Here is a 26,483-nt window from a genome sequence, read left to right on the forward strand (position 1 = left end):
TTGTAATAATTTGGGATCTACTGCACCCCACAACTGTCCAAGATTATGTTTGGAATATTTATTTCTTGCACAGAGTAGGTCAACTTCTGTACTATGGGGGATAGTAAATTGACATAGGTTTGTTAGGCCTACTCATCTTGTTGGCTGACGAAAAGTAAAATGACAGTCCCTCCAATATGCACCTCGGAATTGGATAAGGACACACGCAGTTGCGTCCCCAAAGTGTCTGTCTTCACTTGAAGCTTGTGAGAAAGACCTACGCAGCACTCAGGGAGAAGCAAACAACGCATCGATTTTTTTTAGGGTGCATTACGGCCACACAAAGGAGATGCCGCCGGGAAATCCGAGGCATTGTCTAGTTTTTGTTAAATTGTGAATGAGAGACTGATGAAGTGTGTAAAAAAAAAACAAAGCAGTGCTCATGCCTTTCAAGAGACTTTTTTCAAATCATTATTATTCGCACCATGCAGCGTTACACTGTATTAAAAATCAGAACATATAGCCCAACTAAACCTACATTAATTACTCTAAATGAAGCATATAGCAGTATCTATTTCTTTGTTAACTGCTCAACACAGAACAGCCGCATGTGCGCAGCCAACTCATTTTGCAAAAATATCCTATTTTATTCCTTTATCTAGTATGATGAATACTATTGAACATTAAATAATGCCATGGAATTCTAACCAAATCTTGTCTGCTAAATGAACTAGTGTAGCCCACAGCCATATCAGGACAACTCAGAGTATGCTAGTCTGTTCTTCTGAACTAGACTACATTTCCTTCTTATCATGTTTCTTTAGACCAGTCTAAAATAAACAATGGATTTTTTGAGAAGGTGGATTCATTAGACATTTTAAAATGTAATGTTCCAAAGGTCTCCATCAGTGGCTTGTAGGCTGTGTGTGGAAGCCAGGAGATGCTAAATGTGTTTATGTTAATTATTGGTCAATTAACATGAGACCGACAGTAATTTGCTTGACAATCACCAGCTGACAAAATGTGGTGATCGCCACAGCCCTAGGCATAACAAATTGGACTGGCATATATATGGCATTATAATGTAGTAGTTTCAGGAGTCCAGGTCTCTCACCTTCTATTGGAAGGATGGCCCCACGAGACCAATAATGTACAGACAAGCAACCTGTACAAACAAAAATGTGCAGGGCGCTAATAACGCAGCTCTCCCTGCCTTGGCCCACCACAATGTTAAATGCAAAAGTGTTATGAAAAACAACCCCGCTCTAACTATGTAAGAATAAGATGCTCCCACCCGTCATATTGTGTCTTTACTGTGTTGCTGTGGTCGTCGCTCTGCTTTGCACCAGGCGGTGTCAGAGGAATGCCCCATTTTTTTTTGCCATAGACTGTTCCCTCTGCTACCGCATGGCAAGCGGTACCGGAACGCCAAGTCTAGGACCAAAAGGCTTCTCAACAGCTTTTACTCCCAAGCCATAAGACTCCTGAACAGGTAATCAAACGGCTACCCAGACTATTTGCATTTCACTGTAAGGTCGACACCAGTTGTATTCGGCACACATGACAAAGAAACTTTGATTTGATTGTTATCCAAATGTTTCTAAAGTGCTGATAGTAGTAAACTAGATAAATCAATAGCCTTGCTAATGTTTACTGCTGAGCAGTTGGGGAACATTAAAAGGAAGACAGGCAAAAAGGATGTGAACCTTAAGACAGACTTAGTGGAGTTTCTTCTTTGTGGTCTCCTTATTCATTGACAACTGTAGAGGGCTGTTGACATGGGACAAGATACAGTAGAAATTTAACAAGCAAAGTTCAGAGATTAGATGCATCAATTTGTAGCATAGTGATATAGTTGAGTAGATTCCATATTCTCTTCTCACCTGCACGTTTACCCTCAACAGGATGTTCTACTTGGTTTCTCCCCACGGGATCCTGAGACACAGATTGCTATCCAACTGTTTTTAAAAAAGTGCTGATGGGAGTAAACAAGATAAATCAATGGTCTCTTGATACCCTGCTAAACAGATGGTCCAAATCTTATTGGTCGCTTACACATATTTAGCAGCTGTTATTGCGGGTGTAGGGAAACACTTGTGCTCCTAGCACCAACAATGCAGTAATATACAAAAAATATATATATTGCAAAGTTGCTTAGATGTCAGAAAGTCTATCTGCACAATCTTGCCCCCCATTTTCTATTGAAGTGGCTTTAACCCGACTTCAATTCCTGGAGGCTATTATGAATTCTAATGCATTGTCTATTATTTACAAGAAACAGCGAGGCAATGCAGAGAAAATGCATTTAATCAGAGACATGTTTTCAATGACAACAGCAATGACGTAGACAAACACTGGCAACTGTCCCATTAAATTGCCCACTTGAGACTGAACCCGACTGGCTGTGAGAGTGGGATCTCTCAGGGGCCCACCACAGAGAAGGGGTGAGAGATGAGCTGTATTATTTACTCTCTTCAGATGACAACCACCCCTGACAGCTGCCACTAAAATAAATGACCATGACATTCAACACTTTTGGCCCCATTCGAGCAGGACAAAACAATACTCCATCCTCCAATGTGTCCCTTGTCTACTGCGCTCCAATCACAGGCTGGGTCTCCAATGTACATTTATAAAACGGTTTGGTACTTGCCATGTTTCCTATAGTGTGTGTGGGGCAAAAAAGTATTTAGTCAGCCACCAATTGTGTAAGTTCTACCACTTAAAAAGATGAGGCCTGTACTTTTCATCATCATAGGTACACTTCAACTATGACAATGTGATTTTCTGGATTTTTCTCATTTTGTCTGTTATAGTTAAAGTGTACCTATGATGAAAACATACATGCCTCATCTTTTTAAGTGGGAAAACTTGCACAATTGGTGGCTGACCAAATACTTTTTTGCCCCACTGTATACTATTTTCAATAAAAAAAAATATAAAAAAAGAGTTTAAAACATAATGTAAAAGAATGAGAAACAAAATAAGAAAATATTCACATATGTACATGGCTAGTTTTCTAACAATAGTTTTTAAATCAAGTCAGCAATATCAACTCCTGGCCACTGTTGACAAAGTCATTTCCTTGCTGTTCTTGATCTAAGCTGCCTCCTGATAATTAGATGGTCGCTTTCTTTCTCATCGTGATCAAGACCAATGATCTGCAACATAAGAACAAAAGAATATTAGCTTGCACCAGTCGTTTGTTAATGCCACCTAGATTCTTTAAAAACAGCCCGTTTTTACACAGAAACCATCAAAGTCCCACCACCTGATGAGACATCGGACCATCCTTCCAAATCTTAATGCAAGTATGGAAAACTTCAGTATTGGATTTTTGTTTTGTCATTGGAAACGCTCACTGGCTGTTAACGCTCATATTTGATTAGCTCTAATTAGAAATGACATTTCTCCCCAGGAGAGGAATTCTTGTTTTCCTGTGCCCATTACCCTACCATGTCAGACAAAGTTTAAGTAGAAGAGTTATTTTGTGTGAAACCTGCAGTACCTACAAAGTAAAAAGCAAGGCAAACACTTTGGTTTTGGTCCACTGTGTTCTGAATGCAGTTACCAGCTCTGCCACACAAAGGCAAAGAACAGTAACACAAACAGTGAAACTATGAAAATTGGCTTTACAGTTCATTTGCTGTCCAGACAAATACAGTTGAAGTCGGAAGTTTACATACACTTAGGTTGGAGTCATTAAAAACACGTTTTTCAACCACTCCACAAATTTCTTGTTACACTATAGTTTTGGCAAGTCGGTTAGGACATCTACTTTGTGCACGACAAATAATTTACCCAACAATTGTTTACAGACATTACTTCACAGTATCACAATTCCAGTGGTTCAGAGGTTTACATACACTAAGTTGACTGTGCCTTTAAACAGCTTGGAATATTCCAGAAAATAATGTCACATTTTAGAAGCTTCTGACAGGCTAATTGACATCATTTGAGTCAATTGGAGGTTTACCTGTGGATGCATTTGAAGGCCTACCTTCAAACTCAGTGCCTCTTTGCTTGACATCATGGGAAGGAAAAAAAATCAGCCAAGAACACGTCTGGTTCATCCTTGGGATTTCCAAATGCCTGAAGGTACCATGTTCATCTGTACAAACAATAGTACGCAAATATAAACACCATGGGACCACGCAGCCGTCATACCACTCAGGAAGGAGACGCGTTGTCTCCTAGAGATGAACATACTGTGGTACGAAAAGTGCAAATCAATCCCAGAACAGCAGCAAAGGACCTTGAAGATGCTGGAGGAAACAGGTACAAAAGTATCTATATCCACAGTAAAATGAGTCCTATATTGACATAACCTGAAAGGCCGCTCAGCAAGGAAGAAGCCACTGCTCCAAAACTGCCATGAAAAAGCCAGACCACGGATTGCAACTGCACTTGGGGACAAAGATCGTACTTTTTGGAGAAATGTTCTCTGGTCTGATGAAACAAATATAGAACTGTTTGGCGATAATGACCATCATTATGTTTGGAGGAAAAAAGGGGGACGCTTGCAAGCCGAAGAACACCATCCCAACCGTGAAGAACGGGGGTGGCAGCATCATGTTGTGGGGGTGCTTTACTGCAGGAGGGACTGGTGCACTTCACAAAATAGATGGCATCATGAGGTTGGAAAATTATGTGGATATATTGAAGCAACATCTCGACATCAGGCTGGAAGTTAAAGCTTGGTCGCAAATGGGTCCTCCAAATGGACAATGACCCCAAGCATGCTTCCAAAGTTGTGACAAAATGGCTTTAGGACCACAAAGTCAAGGTATTGGAGTGGCCATCACAAAGCCCTGACCTCAATCCTATAGAAAATGTGTGGGCAGAACTGAAAAAGCATTTGCGAGCAAGGAGGCCTACAGACCAAACTCAGTTACACCAGCTCTGTCAGGAGAAATGGGCCAAAATTCACCCAACTTCTTGTGGGAAGCTTATGGAAGGCTACCCGAAACGTTTGACCCAAGTTAAACAATTTAAAGGCAAGGCTAACAAATACTAATTGAGTGTATGTAAACTGCTGACCCACTGGGAATATGATGAAAGAAATAAAAGCTGAAATAAATAACTACTTATTCTGATATTTCACATTATTAAAATAAAAGTGGTGATCCTAACTGATCTAAAAACAGGGAATTTTTACAGGGATTAAATGTCAGGAAATGTGAAAGACTGAGTTTAAATGTAAACTTCCGACTTCAACTGTATGTTGTAGGTAGACAAGTGATGAAACACTGATGCTTTATGTTATTATGAAGTCGTTTTTTTTACGCATATCAACCACGACCACTAAGTCAAATAAATACCATACAAGTCAAAACAGAAAAACAACAATTAAGTCAGATGAACACATTTGGATTGTAGACACTGCAGTCAAATATATATATATTTTTAAGTATAAACTTTCTGTGTGAAGAAATAGTCCTTACCTTATGGCAGAAAATTGCTTGAGGGTTACTACAATACAACATTCAAAACATGAAGACATAACTACATTAAACCATTAAATGCAATTGGAACTCAAATAGTTTCCATCTAACAGAAACATTTATACGAAAGTTGGACAAACACATTTACAGATCGTTGATTGCTCGCTTTGCCTTACCCATATAGTTGTTTAAGGTCATACAAAGGCAGCGTGCAGTCTGCATTTTAGGGTTCATACATTAAATCAGTGGTCATGGTTGATATGCATAAAATATTAATTAATAATAAAGATACATCACTTATCGACCTACAACAACATAATAGCTGGCTAACAAAACAAAAACATTGAAACTGAGAATGGCTTTACTGTTGGAACAGTTACTGCTTTTGCCATTGTAGGGCAGCAAACACTACCCCTTTTTATTGGCTTCCCGAGGAGAATTTTCCCAGGCTTTCAAAGAGAACATAAGAAGCCTGGGCTTCTGAGGCCAAGTTCCACCCAGTTGCCACTCACCGGAAGAGATGAGATGTCCAGAGGAGAGGAGATCTCGGTCTTGTACAGCTTCCGCTTGGTCCTTTTCGGTTTCACTGATGTGGCTCTCTCTCGCTTGGTAGATCTTCCATTTACAATCCCCATAATTGACTTAGCTATGAATAGAGACAGACATGTAGTGTGTGTATATATATATATAACTGAATGTCTGATGTGTGTACAGAACATTGACATCAGTAAAGGACAACAGCCAAGTCTTGCTAACCTTCGCCCCCAAGGAGAGTTGGGGAACTCTGGATGAAGTCTCCAATCTTCTGGACGGTTCCATCCTTTTTGGCTTTCAGACTTGCTGGTGTCCATTGCTTGTTCTGGTCTGTTTTTACACCGAGCACTGTCGGCGACTGTTGACATGACATATATATACACAGGATAAGCTTTACTAGTGACAGTCAAATAGGATTATAAGTCTAGATTCTCTTCTCACCTGCATGTTCACTCTGTTGTTCACCCTCAACTTGATATTCTTTTTGTTCTCACTTTCCACAGGGCCCTAAGGGACAGTGAGAACATTTCAGGATTAGTGACACACAGTGTTGTATCAAATCAAATTTTACTGGTCACATACACATATTTAGCAGATGTTATTGCGGGTTTAGCGAAATGCTTGTGTTCCTAGCGCCAACAATGCAGTAGTATCTAAACATGATTCACATTAATACACAAATCTAAAAGGAAAAAGAATGGAATTAAGAAATTGATGATCTTTTTCAGCCTTCCTGTGACAACGAGTGATGTAGGTGTCCTGGAGGGCAGGTAGTTTGCCTCTGGTGATGCGTTGGGCAGAGCCCTGCGGTTGCAGACGATGTTGCTGTACCAGTCGGTGATACAGCCCGACAGGATGCTTTCAATTATGCATCTGTAAACGTTTGAGGGTTTTAGGGGACAACGTCAAATTTCTTCAGCCTGCGGAGGTTGAAGAGGTGCAGTTGCGCCTTCTTCACCACACTGTCTGTGTGGTTGGACCATTTCAGATCGTCAGTGATGTGTACACCGGGGAACTTGAAGCTTTCCACCTTCTCCACCGCAGTTTCGTCTGTGTGGATAGGGGTGTGCGCCCTCTGCAGTTTCCTGAAGTCCATGAGCAGCGCCATTGTTTTGTTGACATTGAGTGGGAGGTTATTTTCCTGGCACCACTCTCCCAGGGCCCTCACCTCCTCCCTGTAGGCTGTGTCGTCATTGTTGGTAATCAGGCTTACTACTGTTGTGTCATCTGCAAACTTGATGATTGAATTAGAAGTGTGCATGGCCAGTCATGGGAGTACAGGAGGGTGCTGAGCACATACCCCTGTGGGGCCCCTGTGTTGAGGATCAGCGAAGTGGAGGTGTTGTTTCCTACCTTCACCACCTAGGGGCAGCTCATCAGGAAGTCCAGGACCCAGTTGTACAGGGCGGGGTTCAGACCCAGGGCCCGAAGCTTAATGAAGGTCCAATGCTTTACCAGAGTGAGTACTACAGTCAATGTGTTGGTAGAACTTTGGAAGTGTTTCTCAAAAATTGCTTTGTTAAAATCCCCATCTACAATAAATGCGGCCTTAAGCTATGTGGTTTCCAGTTTGCATAAAGTCCAGTGTAGTTCTTTGAGGACCGACGTGGTAACGACTTGAGGGGGAATATACACGGCTGTGACTATAACCGAAGAGACTCCTCTTGGGAGGTAATACGGTTGGCATTTGATTGTGAGGTATTCTAGGTTGGGTGAACCAAAGGACCCGAGTTTCGGTATGTTATCAAACACACCAGGAGTAGTTAATCATGAAACATACACCACAGCCTCTTCTTCCCGGAGAGTTCTTTATTCCTGTCGGCGCGATGTACTGAGGACCTAGATGGCTGAATGGCTGGGGACAGTATATCCCGAAAGAGCCATGATTCTGTAAAACAGTACGTCTCTTTGGAAGGAGATCCTCACCCTGAGCTAGTCTACTTTATTATCCAGAGACTGAACATTAGCGAGTAATATATACTCAGAAGCGGTGGATGTGTGTACGCCTCCTGAGTCGGACCAGAAGTCCACTCCGAATACCTCTTCTCCGCCAGTGGTGTTTTGGAGCAGCCTCTGGAATAAGGTCAATTGCCCCTGGGGGTACGAACAAAGCATCCAATTCGTGAAAGCTGTATTTCTTAATGCTGGTGGGTTAGCACTGCTCTGATATCCAAAAAGTTATTTCCGGCTGTATGTAATAACACAAAAAAATAATGTAAGAAATAACACACACACACACACACACACACACACACACACACACACACACACACACACACACACAGAAAAATACTCCAAAATTGCTTAGGAGCTAGAAGCAGGGCTGCCACTACAATAAAGGGGTCAATTTTTCAGCACATCAATTCAAAATGGTGCCATCCTTCTTCTGCTATATGTATAGCATAATTGGGATCTAATTTCAAAGGGCTCTGATTAAATCTGTTACCACTTTTTCCAAAGTATCTAATAAAAGGAGGAAAAGCAACCAGGACCTTAATACTGTCCAATCTGACTGAAGGGATTGTGCTTGTAGTTCCAGGTTCCCACAACTGTTTATAAGCCTCATCTGTTGACGTTGCTCTTGTTCCTTTGGCATAGGTCTGTTAGTGAAAGCCATACGGGGGGGTTGATTTAGCAGGATAATACAATAACAATGTTTGGAAAGGTCCTCTGGACTGAACGTTAACGCAAAGCCACTATCTATACAATTCAGCTTCTGTAGGGTTGTTATTATTGTTCACTGACCTTAATCCTACTGAACAAAGAGAAGGGTTGCTTTGAGGTAGTTTGTCAGTGCAGCGAGAGAGGACAGACACTGTTGTGTTTATAGTTGTCTATATGCGGCTTGGTCTCTGGAAGGGCTGGGTAATACCCAGTCTGTTTGTTAAGATGTTCTCGTTCTCATCCCCTCCACCTCAAACTCAAATCTCTCACACATGCATGCACAAACACAAACTAAATCAAATGCAAGGCAACCCAGTGACAGAACTGGCTCTCCATGCCTACATTTTGGAGGAAGTGTAATGAGATTGAATGGATATGTAGTTATGTTTCACGGTAAAGTCCACACCTGTTGTATTCGCCACATGTGAAAAATAAATTTGATATGCCATGTTAGCCTAGTGGTTAGAGCGTTGGACCAGTAACCAAAGAGTCGCTGGTTCAAATACCCAAACTGACAAGGTGAATAATCTGTTGATGTGCCCTTGAGCAAGACACTTATCCCTAATTTGCTCCAGGGGTGCCATATTACTATGGCTGACCCAGTAAAACACCACATTTCACTGCACCTATTAGTGTTGCACGGTATACTAAAACTTCTGTACCTTTTCTTAATAGAACCTGAAAAACGGTTCGGTACTAGAATTTGTTCCTACCGGCAGTTCTGTCAAAAGTATTTCACGTTGTCTACTGATTGAGAGAGGACCAAGTCTCTCAATCAGCACAGCCGATGTCCCCTTATAGTGCAAGAGCACCGTGCCTGCTCCACTTACTCATTGCCAGCTCTAGTCGGTCCCGAGGAACCACTGCACTCACTGAGTCTTGGCTGCATCACCGCTCATGCAGCAGAGGAGTTAACATACTTGAATAAGGCAACAAAGCATGTAGAAACGTTGAAAACATGAATTACTGTTCGCAAAACAATGTCCATTACAGGCTAGAACCATAATGCAAAAATATTGCTAATTTCAAAGCCGATTGTCACCAAAAACGTTATTAATTCAAATAATCGCCCCAGCGCCTGCCTTACGTCTCTCCCAGTCAAGACTATCTTTGCCCAAGCCTCAAACTAAGTGTTTGTATGAGAGAATGAAGGAATGGTCTTACAGAGCGCACACTTAAAAAAAGAAGATTGTTTCTTCTATGCAAATGTTGATCAGTACAATAGAATAAGGCCCAAATGGAAGGTTGCCGCATGAAATCAACCAAAACAAGCTCAATAACTCAATGCATGCATGTGACAATAACACATTTTAAAAATGTTATGGTTTTCAGTCAAATGTCTTCTGGACCTTCTTTTCTAGACATATCCGTTATCCTATCACACACACACTTTGAAATGTACCTTCTCCATCTCGTTGCTATTCCTCTTCCTGGCTGAGCGGGTGATTTTGATGTTCACAGACTTGTTCTCTCCCTGCCTCCGGACGTTCAGCTTGTTGGGGTGCAGAGGGGTGAACTGGCTCTCCAGCTTGGGGAAGCAAAGCTCTCGCCTGCCATCTGTGGACACCTGCGGGGAGTCCAGTACCTGCCCAGACAGACCAACATCACACACCACTATTTATTATCCAATTCATCAAATATGAATGTTTCTTTACACCCTTACCGGGATGAGTCCATCCCTGATTTTGTGGCTGAAATTGCAAAAAAAAAAAAAAAAAAAAAAACGATAAGAAAATAGTCAAACATGAGAAGCAGCTATACTGAACAAAACTATAAAACGCAACATGTAAAGTGTTGGTCCCATGTTTCATGAGCGGAAATAAAATACCTCTGAAATTTTCCATACACTTATTTCCTTCAAATGTTGTGCAAAAATTTGCTAACATCCCTATTAGTAAGCATTTCTCCTTTGCCAAGATAATTCAAGTTGAGGGAGCGTGCAATTGGCATGCTGACTGCAGGAATGAACTATTGCCAGAGAATGTAATGTTCATTTCTCTACCATAAGCCGCTTCGCCTCCAATGTCGTTTTAGAGAATAAGTAAGTCCAACCAGCCTCAACCGCAGACCACGTGTAAAAACCGCAGCCCAGGATCTCCTGGCTCCCCAGAGGGTGGCCCTCCCAGGCCCACCCATGGCTGCGCCCCTGACCAGTCATGTGAAATCCATAGATTAGGGCCTAATGAATTTATTTCAATTGAATGATTTCCTTATATGAACTGTAACTCAGTCAAATCGTTTAAAATTGTTGCATGATGCTTTTATATTTTTGTTCAGTATAAATTATTCTCTGATGTATACTGACATCTTGTGTTTGGAAATTGAAGTGGTCATGGAGCTCCCTGAGCTTGTGCTCTTTCTCTGCGTTTCTCTCCTGCATCTCTAATTTGAGAGCCTCAACTATAGAGACACTCTTCTTTTTCTGAAGGTTGTTTAGACAATTTCACCTGGAAAACAGACATTAGCTTAAAAGGGCAGACAATACTTATGGTGAGAAATATTGTCAATTGCTGTGTGAAGTGCACCCACTTTCCCTGCAACTACATACATATAATTTAGAGGGAAAGTGATAAGACACAGGCTGGTAACTTCAATGATGTATGGATCAACGTTAATGCTATTAGAATTTATGTGATCCTCAGAGATTAGAAAGATAAAAGGTTAGCAATGTCCCGCTAAATTATGCAGAAACTAGGGATTAGGTCACAGAAACCCATATTCTGAATGTCATTCAGCAACTTCCCGCTTCCTACACTCTGAAACTCCATTGAGTACTTCCTCTCACCCAGAGATGCCATAAAGGCCAGCAGTTCTAATGTGTTTATTAAATCAGAGTCAGGATGATCCCATTACCTTTTCAGTCTGCAGCGCGCTACGGCAGAGCTCCTTTTGACACTCCCTCATCAACTCTGGAGCCAGGCACTGACTCTCCTCCTGCTCTGGCCCGTCGGCTCCCTCCATCAGAATTGCCCTCTTTTCAAGGCACTTCTGGTTCTCCACCTCATGCTGCTCATTAACCAGCTAGGAGGACATCAAAAGGAATGATTACTTCCCTCAAACAGAAACGTAAATTGCTAGAGTTTCAGAGAGACTTTGAGAATGAGTGTGAGTATCTGTGATCAAACGGCAGCTCTTACCTTCAAGCGCTCTTCAGTCCGCTGACGTTCCTGCTTCACGTTCTCGCCAGCACAGTTGATCACATGAGAAAACTTGGCACTGTTCACGTTTTTTGGAAGGCAGCTGTCCTTCAAACTCGTCAGCTCTGAAATGCAAAAATTTAGACATTGGTGCAAATTCCCCCCAAACACTGAATGAAGACATGGTTAAATCAGTGGGTATTTTCTTTTTAAATCGTGTGACCACTCACCTCGACTTAAAGCCGCAATCTCTTTCATCTTAGCCTCCAGAATCTGCTCTTGTTCTGTTTGTGTCCTCTCCTGCTCTGTCAGTGCAAGACGCATGTCTTCAATCACCTTCTCCTTGGACTTATTTATATGACTTTCTTCCACCTGGGACAGTTTCTGCTGAGCCACCACTAGTCTCGCTTGCAGAGTTCCACACTGGGCCTCCCTCTCAGCCAGCTGCTTCTCCAACTCCACAACCCTCTCAGAGCTGCCTCCAGAAGCCTGCACCTGAACCTCCAGGTCCACGATTCGCTCCTTCAGGTGGCCTGCCATTTGTTCGAGGTCAGAGTAACTCTTCGTAATTTCATTGTAAGCCCCCTTCTCTAATTCGTAGTCCTGCAGGTTGAATTGTGCCTCTGACCGCAGTGTCTCTAGCTCATGTCTCAGTTGGCTGCAGAGTTCTTCCTGTCCAGAGAGCTGCTCTCTGACCTGGTTGAGCTCCTGCTCCAGGTCAGCTATCCACTGGCTCTTCTGGAGCAACTGTTCCACCACACTCTCACACTCCCTTTTCATGGCATCTATGGTGTCATGGAACTTTGAGTCGTTCCTCTGCACAGAAGAGACCTTCAGTTCCTCCGCTTCCTTCTGGAGTCGTTCAGTTTCCAAAGTCAAGGATTCAATGGTTTTGGATGTTTCGTTAGATTTGTCTTCGAGCTCCTTCAAGAGTGCTCTGGCTGCCTCTAGCTCCTCTGAAAGATTGGCGGACCTCTCAGTCTGTTCGATAAGTTCTGTTTGGAGAGTTTTCACTGAAGACTCTGCTTTCTGTGATGTCTGCTGGAGCTGGAAGATGCCGTTGACCAGTGCTTTGTTGTCTTTAGAGAGCCTGGCTGTCTCTTTCCTCTCTTTCTCCAGCAAAGCCATCACAGCTTCACAGTCACCCGTCTGCTCCTCCAAATCGTTGGCGAGCTTCTGTAAGGTCTGTTCGAACGAAACCTTCTCGCGTTTGAGCTCATCGGTGTTTTCGTTCATTCTTTTTATCTCTCCTTTGACTGTCTCCAACTTCTGAACCATCGCCTCATGTTCTTCTTTTAACTGTGAAATGGTCATGTCTTTTTGATGACATTCCGCCTGGAGTTTCTCCAACTCGCCTGCTAGAATAACACGCTCATCCTCAAGACTCCCTGGAGAGAGAGGAGCTGGTCAGACACATACAGAACTCTAAAAGTAAATAAAGGACCATTAGCCCCGATACAAGATGTTACTCCTTTCATCTTTTATGACTACCTTTCTTCAGGGCAGGCTGATCATCAAGGTTTTCCAGGACATCAGCATGGCAATTCCTGCCCTCCTCAGCACTGGGACTTTCCCGACTCATACACTTACAATTCTGTTTCAAGCTCAGAATCTCATTCTTGATGGAGTCAACCAAGGCCGCCTGTTGACAAAAATAGTGAAATGGAATGCATATTATCATATAGAGGTTCTGTGATTGACAGATTACAAAGCACCCCCGTATGCACCATTAATACAAGTATGAAATCAGTAGTTCAAGTAAGTAATTTACTTACATCCCTAGTTGCAGCCTCACTATTCTGGTCTATTGCTTCCTGCAGCTTGGTAATCATGTCATCTTTCTCATGGCAGATTTCCATTAAGGCCTCAAACGTCCGTGTCTGAGATTCCAAATTCTGCATAAAACCAAAATGTGGAGAACAATTAACTCTAAGCCAACCTTTCAGTATTCACATGGAACAAAACACATCTCAATATCAGCCAGGCTTACCTCCTTCGCATCCTCTAGCTGCCCGCACAATTGTTTCAATTCCATGCTCATTTCGTCCACTTCTGTAAACAGAGAGAAAACACACTTAAAGGGATACTTGGGAATTGTGACATTACAACCTTATTCAAAAATGTATTAACACGTTTCCCCCCCTTATCTAAATCATATTTACTTAAGTATTCAGACCATTTACTTTGTTGGAAGCACCTTTGGCTGCGACTAGAACCTCGAGTCTTCTTGGGTATGACGCTACAAACGTGGCACATCTGTATTTGGGGAGTCTCTCTCATTCCACTCTGCAGATTCTCTCAACTGCCAGGTTGGATGGGGAGTCGCTGCACAGCTATTTTCAGGTCTCTCCAGAGCTGTTTGATTGGGTTAAAGTTCGGAATATGGCTGGGCCACTCAAGAACATTCAGAGACTTGTCCCAAAGCCACTTCTGCGTTGTCTTGGCTCTGCGCTTAGGGTCATTGTCCTGTTAGAAGGTGAACGTTCACCCCAGTCGGAGGTCCTGAGCGCTCTGGAGCTGGTTTTCACCAAGGATCTCTGTATATTTCTCCGTTTAATCTTTGCCTCGATCTTTACTTGTCTCCCAGTCCCTGAAAAACATACCCACAGCATGATGCTGACACCACCATGCTTCACCATATGGATGTACCTGGTTTCCTCCAGATGTGACACTTTACATTCAGGCCAAAGAGTTTAATCTTGGTTTCATCAGACTAGGGTCTTAAGGTTCCTTTTTGGCAAACTCAAAGCGGGCTGTCATGTGCCTTTTACTGAGGAGTGGCTTCCGTCTGGCCACTCTACCATAAAGGCCTGATTGGTGGAGTGCTGCAGAGATGGTTTTTCATCTGGAAGGTTCTCCCATCTCCACAGAGGAACTCCAGAGCTCTGTCAGAGTTACCATCGGGTTCTTGGTCACCACCCTGAGCAAGGCCCTTCTCCCTCGATAGCTCAGTTTGGCCGGGCAGCCAGCTCTAGGAATAGTCTTGGTGGTTCCAAACTACTTCCATTGAAGAATGATGGAGGCCACTGTTCTTGGAGACCTTCAATACTGCAAAAAAATGTTGGTACCCTTCCCCAGATCTGTGCCTTGACGCAATCCTGTCTCAGAGATCTACGGACAATTCCTTCAACCTCATGGCTTGGTTTTTTCTCTGACAGCTGTGGGCTCTTCTATAGACAAATGTGTGCCTTTCCAAATCATGTCCAAACAATTGAATTTACCACAGGTGGACTCCAGTCAAGTTGAAGAAATATCTCAGGGATGATCAATGGAAACAGGATGCATCTGACCTCAATTTCAAGTCTCATAGCAAAGGGTCGCAATACTAATGTAAATAAGGTATCCATTTTGAATACATTTTCAAACATTTCTAAAAACCTGATTTCAGTATGCCATTATGGGATATTGTGTGGGTCTGAATACTTTCCAAAGGCACTCTACTTCCCCAGAGTCAGATCTCTGTCCAGTATGAAGGAAGGATGCTAGAAAATACCCATGGACTTCCAGTCATTGCACTAACATTAGTTAGCATCGGCATGCAAAACTACCTCCAACTTCCTTCATACTGGACACATGGATACCATTTTTATGTCTATGAGTTCATCTGACTCTGGGGAAGTAGATAAAGGGCATCATTGCCAAAATCCCAAGGCATCCCTTTAAGCTAAATCCTGAATATTTATCAGACATGAAAAAAAAAAGAAAAAAAAAAATCACAGTTAGTTGAGACATACTATACACACACACCATTTGTTTTGAGGTGGAGTTGCTGCTGGGTCTTGAGGAGCTCCTCTGATAAGTCATCCACTTGCTTCCTCGGGCTGGCTACAGTGCCAGGAGACTCAGGCAGGTCCACCAAACAGGTCTGTGCAGCCTCCGCATCCCTCCTGATTCTAGCCAGGTCACCTCGCATTGCATCAATGATCCCCTCCAAGAGCTCTACCTTATCCTCCTGCGAGGGACAACAAAGACATCCGAACTCAACTCATTAAACAAGGACAGATAAGGATGTTAGTGGTGAAGTTATAATATCAGATCATGCAGAAAATACAACCCGTGTCACGACACTAACAGCATAGATGTGAACACCCCCCCCCCTTAGATGGGCAGTTATGACTTTACAATCACTTTGTACATTTCTTGCAGAGAATCTGGTTTCCCTGACCATGCCATAAAGGAGAGAGGGTCACAGTAGAACAAATTCTACTACATCCCAGAATTTGACCATTTACCAGTATTCCTATTTTGAAGAACGTGTAAACGGTCAGTGGAGAAGCCAGCATTGACCCGGTCCAGTTTGTTTCATGTTTGTGACCTCATGAAAGACAATACAACAACATTGATCTAACTCTGTTTATACAGGTTCCTCAGTTATGAGGCTTGCATCTAATTATTGAATAAAATTAATGAGTAAACATTAAACTATTTGCAAAATTATGTAATGTTAATCTTTAAAAATTTGAGAATTGGCTTCTCATGTCAAGTTAAATTAAGTCAGTAGCAACACCCAAGTGAATAGACATTGGTTGGAAATTAACCAACCCCCTTTCCACTCTTGAATAAAAGCCTCCATGACGAAAAGTCAACTCAGTTCCAAATAACGTGAGGACTTGTACTCACGTTTAAAAGGTCTTATTATAATTTCAACTCCACAGACCAGGAACCGAGAGAGCTTGCTCCACACGTTAAATGGTATGAGCTCTGAACTATTGATCACCTAAAGAGGTGCATACTAAACTATCATATATCAGACTGCAGCTGAACATATGCGCAAATCTAGTACGAGAACACCGACGTAGAAACATCTCCAGAGTGAGATAAACCTCAGATCACATGAACCTCTCACACGACAACCCGGAAGTATCTACAAAGGACCATGGCAACATCGACTGTGTAAACCAGAGCCTCACATCACCAGCTCAACAATCGAAGCAAACTTCACGTAAATACAATGCATTGCTTTTCCGAATGAACGATCGTTAGTGGCATATGTATTTGTGAGAATAGCTTCCCAGGTCCGATAGAGACCCATGTTCCTTAGTCTTCCTTCCAAAATCCCCATATCTTCTCTCTGAATCAATCGTGTTATAACCAAACTGTTTTTGTTTAGTCCACTAACTGTATAATTTTATTATGGATTGTATATTCTGTAATTGTTTAATTAGTTAGTAAATATATTGAGCCAATTTGTGAATGGATGATTTATAAGTAAAGGCTGGGTTTGTGAAGATAACCAATCATTTTACGAGGTTCAGATGAAGCTGACGGAAGGTAATAATAATAATTCATTATTAGAAGACTAATTGATCAGATATTAAAATATTTGAAGTGTTTGTCGGAAAATTATGACTCTCTAAACCAACATTTTCCATGGTACATTGACTTCCTAGTTAGTTTAATCACGTGATAATAATTACAGAGAATGGATTTGATAAAATAAGTCTTCACATTTAATGATAAGTCAGAGACATGACACCTGTGATGTGAATATGACTTACCTTTGTCATTTCCTCGTCACCAGTGACACTTGCACACTTGCTGACACTTTTGCTGACTAAATTCTTCAGGATCTCCAACCTCTTGTCCGCTCTGTCCTCGATGATCTCTCTCTCTTTGGAAAGACGCTCACTGCATGACAAAAACATTGTTCAGTCAATGCATCTACAGACAAGATTGACAGATTGTTCAAAGAGAGGGAAATGCGACTACTTACTTGTAATCACTTTCCATTTTGGAGAATAGCTCCATGAACTCGATGGTGACCTCTTCACGGATTTGAGACTCCAAAGCCAATTTCTCAGTTTCCTCCTTCAAAAGTTTCTCCCTCGGTTCCTCCACCAGAGCAAACTGGCCCTAAAATACACAATCAAATCCATCTTTTATATTTGTACTTAAGGATCCCCATTAGCAGCAGCTACTATTCCTGCGGTCAAGCAACATTAGGGCAGTTAGATACATTCACAAATTAAAATATTACATAACACCTTTCACAACATATAAGTGTGTTCCCTCAGGCCACTAAACAACTACCACATCTCTACAATACAAAATCTCTGTCTCGTCACAGTCCCTGCCATTCCATAAAGGTTGATTTTAAAATTTTATCTGATTCTACTGCTTGCATCAGTTACCTGATGTGGTAAAGAGTTCCATGTAGCCATGGCTCTACGTAGTACTGTGCGCCTCCCATAGTCTGTTCTTGACTTGGGGATTATGAAGAGACCTCAGGTGGCATGTCTCGTGGGGTATGCATGGGTGTCAGAGCTGTGTGCTAGTCGTTTAAACAGACAACTCGGCGCATTCAACATGTCAACACTTCTTCCAAGTAATGAAGTCAATCTCTCCTCCACTTTTAGCCATGAGAGATTTACATGCATATTAATGTTAGCTCTCAGTGTACATTTAAGTGCCAGCCGCGCTGCTCCATTCTGAGCCAATTTTAATTTGAGGCCCCTCTTTGTGGCACCTGACCAGATGACTGAACAGTATTCCAGGTGCAACAAAACTAGGGCATGTAGGACCTGTCTAGTTGATAGGGGGTTTTAAAAAGGCAGAGGAGCACTTTATGATGGACAGACTTCTGCCCGTCTTCGCTACTGTTGTATCAACATGTTTTGACCATGACAGTTTACAAGCCAAGGTAACCGAGCAGTTTAGTCACGTTGCACAGGATTACAAGTTTTAGTTGAGGTTTAGTGAATGATTTGTCCCAAATACCATGCTTTTAGTTTTTGAAATATTTAGGACTAATTTATTCTTTGCCAGCCATTCGGAAACTGCAGCCCTTTGTTAAGTGTTGCAGTGATTTCACTCGCTGTAGTAGGTGACGTGTATAATATAGGGTCATACGCATACATAGACACACTGGCTTTACTCAAAGCAAGTGGAATGTCATAAATAAAGATTGAAAAGAGTAAGGGGCCTAAACAGCTGCCCTGGGGAATTCCTGATTCGACCTGGATTATGTTGGAGAGACTTCCATTAAAGGAAAACCATCTGTGTTCGATTAGACAGGCAACGCTTTATCCACAATATAACAGGGGGTGTAAAGCCATAACACATACGTTTTCCAGCAGCAGACTATGATCGACAATGTCAAAAACCGCACTGAAGTCTAACAAAACAGCTCCCAAAAATCTTGTCAATTTCACTCAGCCAGTCATTTATGTAAATGCAGTGCATGTTGAATGTCCTTCCCTATAAGCGTGCTGAAAGTCTAGTCAATTTGTTTACAGTAAAATAGGATCTAAAATATTTATTTTTAACAAGGCAAGTCAGTTAAAAACAAATTTCTATTTACAATAACGGCCTACCCCAGCCAATTGGGTGTTGCCCTATGGGACTCCCAATCACGGTCAGATGTGATACAGCCTGGATTCAAACCAGGGACTGTAGTGACGCCTTTTGCACCGAGATGCAGTGCCTTAGATGGCTGCGTCACTTTGACATCTGGTCAAACACAATTTTCTCCAAAAATGTACTAATGTAAAAGGCTGACTGGTTGACTATTTGAGCCAGTAAATGGGGCTTTACTATTCTTAGGTAGCATAATTACTTTTGCTTCCCTCCAGGTCTGAGGGCACACACTTTCTAGTAGGCATAGATTTAGTTCAACTTGGATGTGTAGGGTCAGTGTGTGTTGCTGGCATGTCATGTCTAAGTTAGCTAATCTTGCCAATAAAAAATATCAGTGGGTTGTGTGATGAATGAGCCATCTGATTCAATGAATGATGGAGCGGAGTTTGCCTTTTTACCCTACATTTAATTTAAGGTGCTCCAAAGCGGTTCCGTATTTCACTGAAATAATAAACTTTTTGTTTTCGAAATTATAGTTTCCGGATTCGACCATATTAATGACCTAAGGCTCGTATTTCTGTGTGTTATTATATTATAATTAAGTCTATGATTTGATATAGCAGTCGGACTGAGTTGGTAGGCAGCAGCAGGCTCGTAAGCATTCATTTAAACAGCACTTTCCTGCAAATATTCTTGTTACATTGCACAACCTTCAATGTTATGTCATAATTACGTAAAATTCTGGCAAATATACAGATTTCCGATTGTTATGAAAACGTCCCTAATTAAATCGGCCATTCCGATTAATCGGTCGACCTCTAGTTATAACCATGTACTGCAACTACTATCAAAAGGTATCATCTAAGTGAGTTTCCGAGATAATCAGAATATGAATGTCATGTTATTAGCAAGTTATTGATTTCATGAACCTTGTTTGTTAAGCTACATTAATTAGGTTACTTACTTTGTGTCTACCAACGCCCCTGGGATAATGTAAATTTGCTGAAGCATTATGACAACTCAGCGACACAATGGTAGGGATTAATTGAGCTGGGCCATTGATAAAATCACTCAACGCAGCCTTATAAAGCTGTGAAAGGATCCAGGAACCCAAATTATTCAGGTGGATCCCATCCTCCTTATAAAAAGGAGGATTTTTCAAAGTTGTGTAAAGTCAGTGAAAAAGAACCAGCATATCAACATACTGAATATGAACATAACCTACATTGAAGTCCTCAAGCACCGTCTTGTCCTCTTCTCCCGCCTCCAGAATGGTCTCCTCCGCCATGCTCTCATCGCAACTTTCCTCTTCTTCATAATCATCCTCCTCTTCATCCCCATCTTCCTGCACATCTTCTAGAGTCGTTTCCCAAGCCACCATGGAGCTCTCCCTCCTACTCCACAGGTTCTTGCAGCCAGCATTGTTGATGATGAGGGACACATCCCTGGCAGATCTCTTTGGAGCATTGGCAGGGACTGGTTTGATGTTGAGGACCACCACCTGAGAAGTCATAAAGAAATTAAATAAATTAGCAATTTGGCCACCTATATTATGAACCACAAGCTTACTTTTCCTTATAAAAAGCTCCTCTGGCTGACCTTTTGGGCGATGGCAGAGAATTTGAGGACGTTGAGCGTCTCATCGTACATGGAGGCACACTGGTTGATGTTGACAATCATGCAGGCTTTCCCTCTACCACAGAAAAAGCCCTGGAGGTAGTGTGTGAGCTTGCTCTCTCTGAAGGGGACATGTTGTTGGAACCTGGAAAATATTTACATAGGATGAAAGGAGCATTATATTGGTTCATTAGAAACAAACATGCAGTCTGTGTTTGTAAAAGACTAAACCTGTATACAGGTCAAATACTCACTTTGCTTGTTGGTTGAGTCTCAGAGCATTGATGCATTTGCCCAGAGTGAGCAATGAGGTGTTGATATTGCCAGCCTCTTTTAGCTGCACTCCTTTATTCTGAGTCTTTGCACATCTCTCAGATCCAGCCAGATCACACAACGACAACCTTAGACATAACATACAACTATGAATTAAAACAAGACAATCATGAGAAAAGCAGGAGAAAAAAATGGAATAACTTGGTCACTTACTCGCTAATTGTGTGGACTCTGGGTATTCCAACATCTTCAATCCGCAAGATACGAATGGAAAATATGCTATGGCTTCTGCTTGAGACATTGTTGAGCTTTGTGCAGGAGAAACTCTGGTTCTTCTTTCCTATCTTCAGGACTTTGTAAGCCTCCTCTGAATTATTTACTTGAACCCACTTTAAATCTACAAGAGAAACCATGCGTATGTTCTGTATGAACTGAAATCCCATAGCTTCGAGGCGAATTCATCACATATTCAATCAAAGTGACATTACCTTTCACAAAGGTGTTTCCCTTGATGTCTTGGGACAGCCGAAGGACGGTTCTCCTATGTGAGCCATTAGGAATGGGCTCCAGTAGGTCGTAGATATTCTCATTGTAGATTTCACAAAAGGAAACCCACACAGAGTATTTAGTGTGAGAGTCCACATCCAGACAGAAACTGTCTCCTTCCCCCTGATCACTGATGTCGCTCAAGGAGGAACCTGTCAAACAACAGATCTTACATTACATCTTTAATTGTAACAATGAAAAATGTGTCACATAGTATCAAGAAACTCATAAAATACATAGCTACTGTACTTTGCATACTCTTGGCCTGCAACAAGTTTCTTACCCTCCAGTATTGTTGACCTGCAAGTGGAGCTCATTGTGCTTTTCAGAAAATCACTCTGAAGAAAAGTGGGAAAGAAAGTAGAATGAGACTAATTTACATTTCATTAAGAATGCAAAGCAGGGGGGAATTGTGCGAGAGGTTTTACTGTTAAACCTCACCTCCTTTGACAGTCTCATGAGGTTTCGCTTATTAGTAGACTCTTCATCCTGCTGGTCCTTTGTGAGCCTAGTGAAGTCTCTGCATCGATGTGGTTTGATGTTGTTCTGTGCATAGACCCGGCCCTCGATGCTGTTGAAGATCACGTTCAAAGACCTTGGAAGAATTCCACCATCACTCTCAGGGCCTGGAAGTAAAAATAGACAAAGTGTTTAACATGAACCCGTAGCAGTCACTTTATTTATTTTTTTATTGTGGTGAGCATCTGTTATGAAACCGAGAGGCCAAAGGGCAAATTTGTCTGTATATAAAACGTAAGACAGCTTATGAAAAATTACTTAACCCAACAATAAAATGTCAAATGCAAATTGAAACATGCTAAAAGAATTCTGACCAAGGAATGTGAATGTCTTCCCGGCATTGGTGACTCCATATGTGAAGACAATAGAATTTCCTCCTTCTAGAACATCTCTGACCAGACGTTTCACTGTGCCATCAAACATTTGCCTCTGTGTAGTGTCAGGGCCATATACCTGGGGGGGTAAACAGTTTAGTAAAAATGGCCACACTCCCCACCCATTTTTTTGATAAGCCAATCTTTACAGATAGCTACTAATTAAACAGCTGGAAAAGGACGTACCTGAGAAAACTGAAATCTTTGGGTGGTCTGAGTGACTGGTTTGTCACCATCAGCGTGACTGGTTTGTCGTCTGGTTGATAAAGAGCTCCTAGGAGCCCTGAGTAAAACCGTGTCTGGTGGCTCCATGGACACACATTCCTGGATTTAAACAGAGGAAAAGGAGCACGTCAACAAATGCACTCTGATCAGCAAAGGACCACTGACTGACCATCCTGCCCATTGCTACTGCAGGAAGTGTCTTGACACAGGTGCAATCCTATTGAGGATTTTCTAAGTCATATTCATCCAATCCAAGGGTACTTTTCATTGGTTGTAATAACTGGAAATAATAAAGAATGTGACTTTACAGTATATCAAGGTCCTTTTGCAGCATTTACATTACATTTAAGTCATTTAGCAGACGCTCTTATCCAGAGCGACTTACAAATTGGTCAATCATGATCCTCATCTCAGTGTACTGTATGTGTCATGGGACAATACCTGAGATTCACCACTTTCATTCTCTACTGTGGTAAAGGGACGTATCCTGAGGTAGACCCGCAGATGCTCTTTCTCAAATAATACACAATCCTGTAGGGAGAGATTAATATACATAATTGCTTGGGGTATTGTGTTTTTTTTAGTTAAAGTAATTGTCAAATTTTGCTAGCTATATAGATAATATTAAAACATCTGATAACATAAGCCCCTAGTTAGCTAACGTTAGCTTGTCACATCAAGAAATATCCCAGTGCAGTACAAGATTCACAAAATCAAACCTGTGGCAGAGCAGATGCAATTGCAGAAAAATCAGCAAACAAGTCCTTTCTCAAATCCTCAACAACTATAGGTCCCACTCTCTCTGGTTTCTTGTCCAAACACGTATCCATCACTCTATAAAAAGAGACATTTCACATTGTTTATGATGAAGTCCTTTAACGTTACTCTTTAGCTAGCCTACAATTAATTAGCCGAGGCAAGGCTAGCCGTTGTGTTACTGTTGTGTCTTGCTGGAAAGAGAGAAGAGCAAACACGTTGACACAGACAGAGTAAAACAAAGTTATGCATCTATCTTTCGTAATCAGATTTTTAAAAAATCGTTAACCTACTGTAATAACTCACGTTTGTGTGTTTTTATTCATCGACACATTGATGTAGCTAGCTACAGTCCTCTCCATTCGTTTTTGAACAAGCTGACCGCGGTCTAATTTTTAAACTGGACCAATCAGAGAACTTGTAGTCCGTATACGGTTGTTGGCTACAACATGTCCCATAAGGCATTCTGTTAACGCACCATCCACATGCACGTTTAACATTTTACACACGGAAACATGGCTGTGTTCATGGACTTGAATATTATCTACACAACCGACAAGAAACGACTTCGGAGTGTTATTGAAACAGCAGCGCACCGTAACTATGTTTATCTTGTTCACATTTGCAAAACTGTTTAGCTAGCTGCCATTAACCTCGTAAAGAAGACCATTGCTCTCAACTTGGCTAACTGGCTAGCAGCTCACCGCAAATAGCTGTTTAAGCTGGGTTGTATTTGCAAACTGTTTAGCTACGGTAGCCCAAACTTCACATTCGCTGAATCGTCTTTGCTAACTTCTAGCCTAGGCAGCCATATATGTAGCAGGACCAGAGCAAGCTACAATATATCTGGATTGATTTGCTTATCAAGTAGCTAATGTTTTCATGTTTCAGTTGGATACTCTACAGTTGCCATCAATTATGTTGTTGATTTGCAACAAAAGAAACAGGTAAGCTCCTCAGTGTTCCCAGTTTATGACTCATGAAGTCAAGAGAACTATTCCTCACCCTTAACGTTTGTTTGCTTATGTTTACAGGAAATTGGCAAACCAAAGTGTGTCTTAGAGCTGTTTGATACATTTCCCATAGTGCAGGTAATGTGGCATAATAATAATGTTACATTTTACATTTAAGTCATTTAGCAGACGCTCTTATCCAGAGCGACTTACAAATTGGTGAATTCACCTTCTGACATCCAGTGGAACAGCCACTTTACAATAGTATGTTGATACATAATGTAATACTTTTTCATGATGTTACCTATCCCGTTTCTCCATGCATTGGGAATCAAAATAATAGGTAATATCCCCTTCCTTTTGCACAGGGTAAATCAAGACCAATCAAGGTGTTAAACCGATTGACAGTTGTGGCCTCTGACCCATCACACTTTGTGAGTCTGATATACTGTAGAAGTTTGAGCATTTGCTGACAGTATTCATATTGCACAATTTTTCAAATAACTAATGTTACATCTATCCCTTTCCAGAGACCAAATGCAGAGTACAAAGCCTATGACTTAGTGGCTGTCTATCCTACAACAGAGAAGTTGTTTCATGTTAGTACTTTTGTTCAGGGTCATTATCACTGTATATTACCATCCGCTACTGACAATGTATGTTGATAATAGGATGACCTTCTGCTAATTTTGTTTCAATAGGCAGCCTGCATGACATTTGATGTTGACATCATCTGTGTAGCAGTGATAGAAAAACAACCCTTCTTTTTCAAAAGATCTCCAATAAATGGGGTAATTATCTATACTTCTCAGTATTTGAATTAACAACATACTTTGTAGTGATTTGAAGACTTGCCTACGACCCGTTTCTTTTGGTTGGACTGAATGCTTTTTATGTAATAAAAGTGATATTACTTGTGCTTGTGTAAGGCAATTGAAAGAGGTGTGTTCTTTGAGATAAGTTACACACCTGCTATTCGAGACTCCACCATGAGAAGATACACCATCGCAAATGCCATCAGTCTCATGGAGACGTGCAAAGGGAAGGTATATCAACTCCTCATGGTTTATTGTTCACCTGTTAATCCACCTACCATTTTCAAACAGTGCGTGTAACAGCAATGTTTCTTTTTTTCAAACAGAATGTAATTGTGACCAGTGGGGCAGAAAAGGTAAGATAGAATTAGATATTGTCTTACCCTCTTAGATACCAATCATGTTAATATCTTTCTGCAATGAACCTTGAACCAGTTTTTTTCTCTCATTCAGCCCCTTGAGTTGAGAGGACCATATGACATTGCCAACTTGTATCCTTTCATAAAACATTACCTACCTACTTGATGTAGACTACTAGAATATGGTACATACTATATGCAGGTGTGATGAGGTTAACCCGTGTTACTGCTATTATCCTGAATGGTGTCCAGAGGCCTTCTGTTTGGGCTGTCAGAAGGAGATAGCAAAGCTTCTATCTCAACCAACTGTCGAGCTGTCCACTTACATGGAGGTAAATAGGCTGCATTCTTTTACGCATTTGTCGATCAATTTAATACATTGTGTCATGCCATGTATCTTGTTTATTTAACTAGGCAAGTCAGTTAAGAACAAATTCGTATTTACAATGACTGCCTACCTGGGGAACAGTGGGTTAACTGCCTTGTTCAGGGGCAGAACTACAGATTTTTACCTTATCAGCTCAGGGAGTCGATGGTTTAAAGGGCAAGTTAGTAGCCCATCCATGGAATGTGAATGTTGTGATTATAACACAATTGTAACACAATGTGTCATTTAACTACATTTATTACTTGGGTATCAGTCTCAAATCAATATTTGTGGGCGGCACGAGAACCAATTTATGTTCCATGTTGTCATTACAGAAACAAGAAAGACTGCCTTGGGTATCGTACACACTATGAAGAAAGACCAGCCGTTGACTGAGCGACAGGAGGAAGAGCATGCTCCAGCGTCAAAGAGGGCTAAGATTGAGACTGTGTAGATTGCTAATACTGTGTAAAGTGGTAGCTTGTTTTGATTTTGAAACTGTTTATTTATGGAAAGAGAATATGTTTATGTAATTAGCCTTTTATGGATACATGCTCCATATTTGTAGACAATTGTTTTGTGACATTTTCGTTTATATTAAAGAGAATTTTGAAATTTATTGGAT

General features: G+C 41.4%; 2 protein-coding genes across 3 annotated transcripts; one reads left to right on the plus strand and one right to left on the minus strand.

Annotated features, from left to right (window-relative positions):
- Window positions 1-2,275: 2,275 nt before the first annotated feature.
- Window positions 2,276-23,747, minus strand: kif20bb (kinesin family member 20Bb). 2 transcript variants are annotated; one of them, XM_064950810.1, is made up of 26 exons: window positions 23,671-23,747; window positions 23,328-23,442; window positions 23,050-23,139; window positions 22,570-22,707; window positions 22,324-22,462; window positions 21,932-22,116; window positions 21,774-21,828; window positions 21,433-21,642; window positions 21,158-21,341; window positions 20,926-21,072; window positions 20,654-20,816; window positions 20,280-20,555; window positions 17,472-17,611; window positions 17,257-17,386; window positions 15,506-15,710; window positions 13,749-13,810; window positions 13,534-13,653; window positions 13,250-13,400; window positions 11,989-13,146; window positions 11,759-11,883; window positions 11,475-11,642; window positions 10,024-10,206; window positions 6,399-6,464; window positions 6,180-6,315; window positions 5,936-6,069; window positions 2,276-3,140 (listed from the first exon to the last, which is right to left on the minus strand). In XM_064950810.1, exons 1-26 carry the CDS (start codon window positions 23,724-23,726, stop codon window positions 3,057-3,059), a joined length of 4,620 nt encoding a protein of 1,539 aa, XP_064806882.1. In that variant the 5' UTR covers window positions 23,727-23,747; the 3' UTR covers window positions 2,276-3,056. The 2 variants fall into 2 exon arrangements, with proteins under 2 accessions (XP_064806882.1, XP_064806883.1); XM_064950811.1 differs by having other exon boundaries at window positions 23,658-23,743.
- Window positions 23,748-23,837: 90 nt separating this feature from the next.
- Window positions 23,838-26,477, plus strand: rpp30 (ribonuclease P/MRP 30 subunit). Its single transcript, XM_064950815.1, has 11 exons — window positions 23,838-23,961; window positions 24,256-24,311; window positions 24,399-24,455; window positions 24,686-24,751; window positions 24,848-24,916; window positions 25,019-25,108; window positions 25,247-25,363; window positions 25,459-25,488; window positions 25,586-25,623; window positions 25,744-25,823; window positions 26,194-26,477. The coding sequence occupies exons 1-11, from the start codon at window positions 23,880-23,882 to the stop codon at window positions 26,310-26,312; spliced, it is 804 nt and encodes a 267-aa protein (XP_064806887.1). The 5' UTR covers window positions 23,838-23,879; the 3' UTR covers window positions 26,313-26,477.
- Window positions 26,478-26,483: the final 6 nt, after the last annotated feature.

This window comes from Oncorhynchus masou, chromosome 31 (genome assembly GCF_036934945.1).
Source record: "Oncorhynchus masou masou isolate Uvic2021 chromosome 31, UVic_Omas_1.1, whole genome shotgun sequence".
NCBI classification, from domain to species: Eukaryota; Metazoa; Chordata; class Actinopteri; order Salmoniformes; family Salmonidae; genus Oncorhynchus; species Oncorhynchus masou.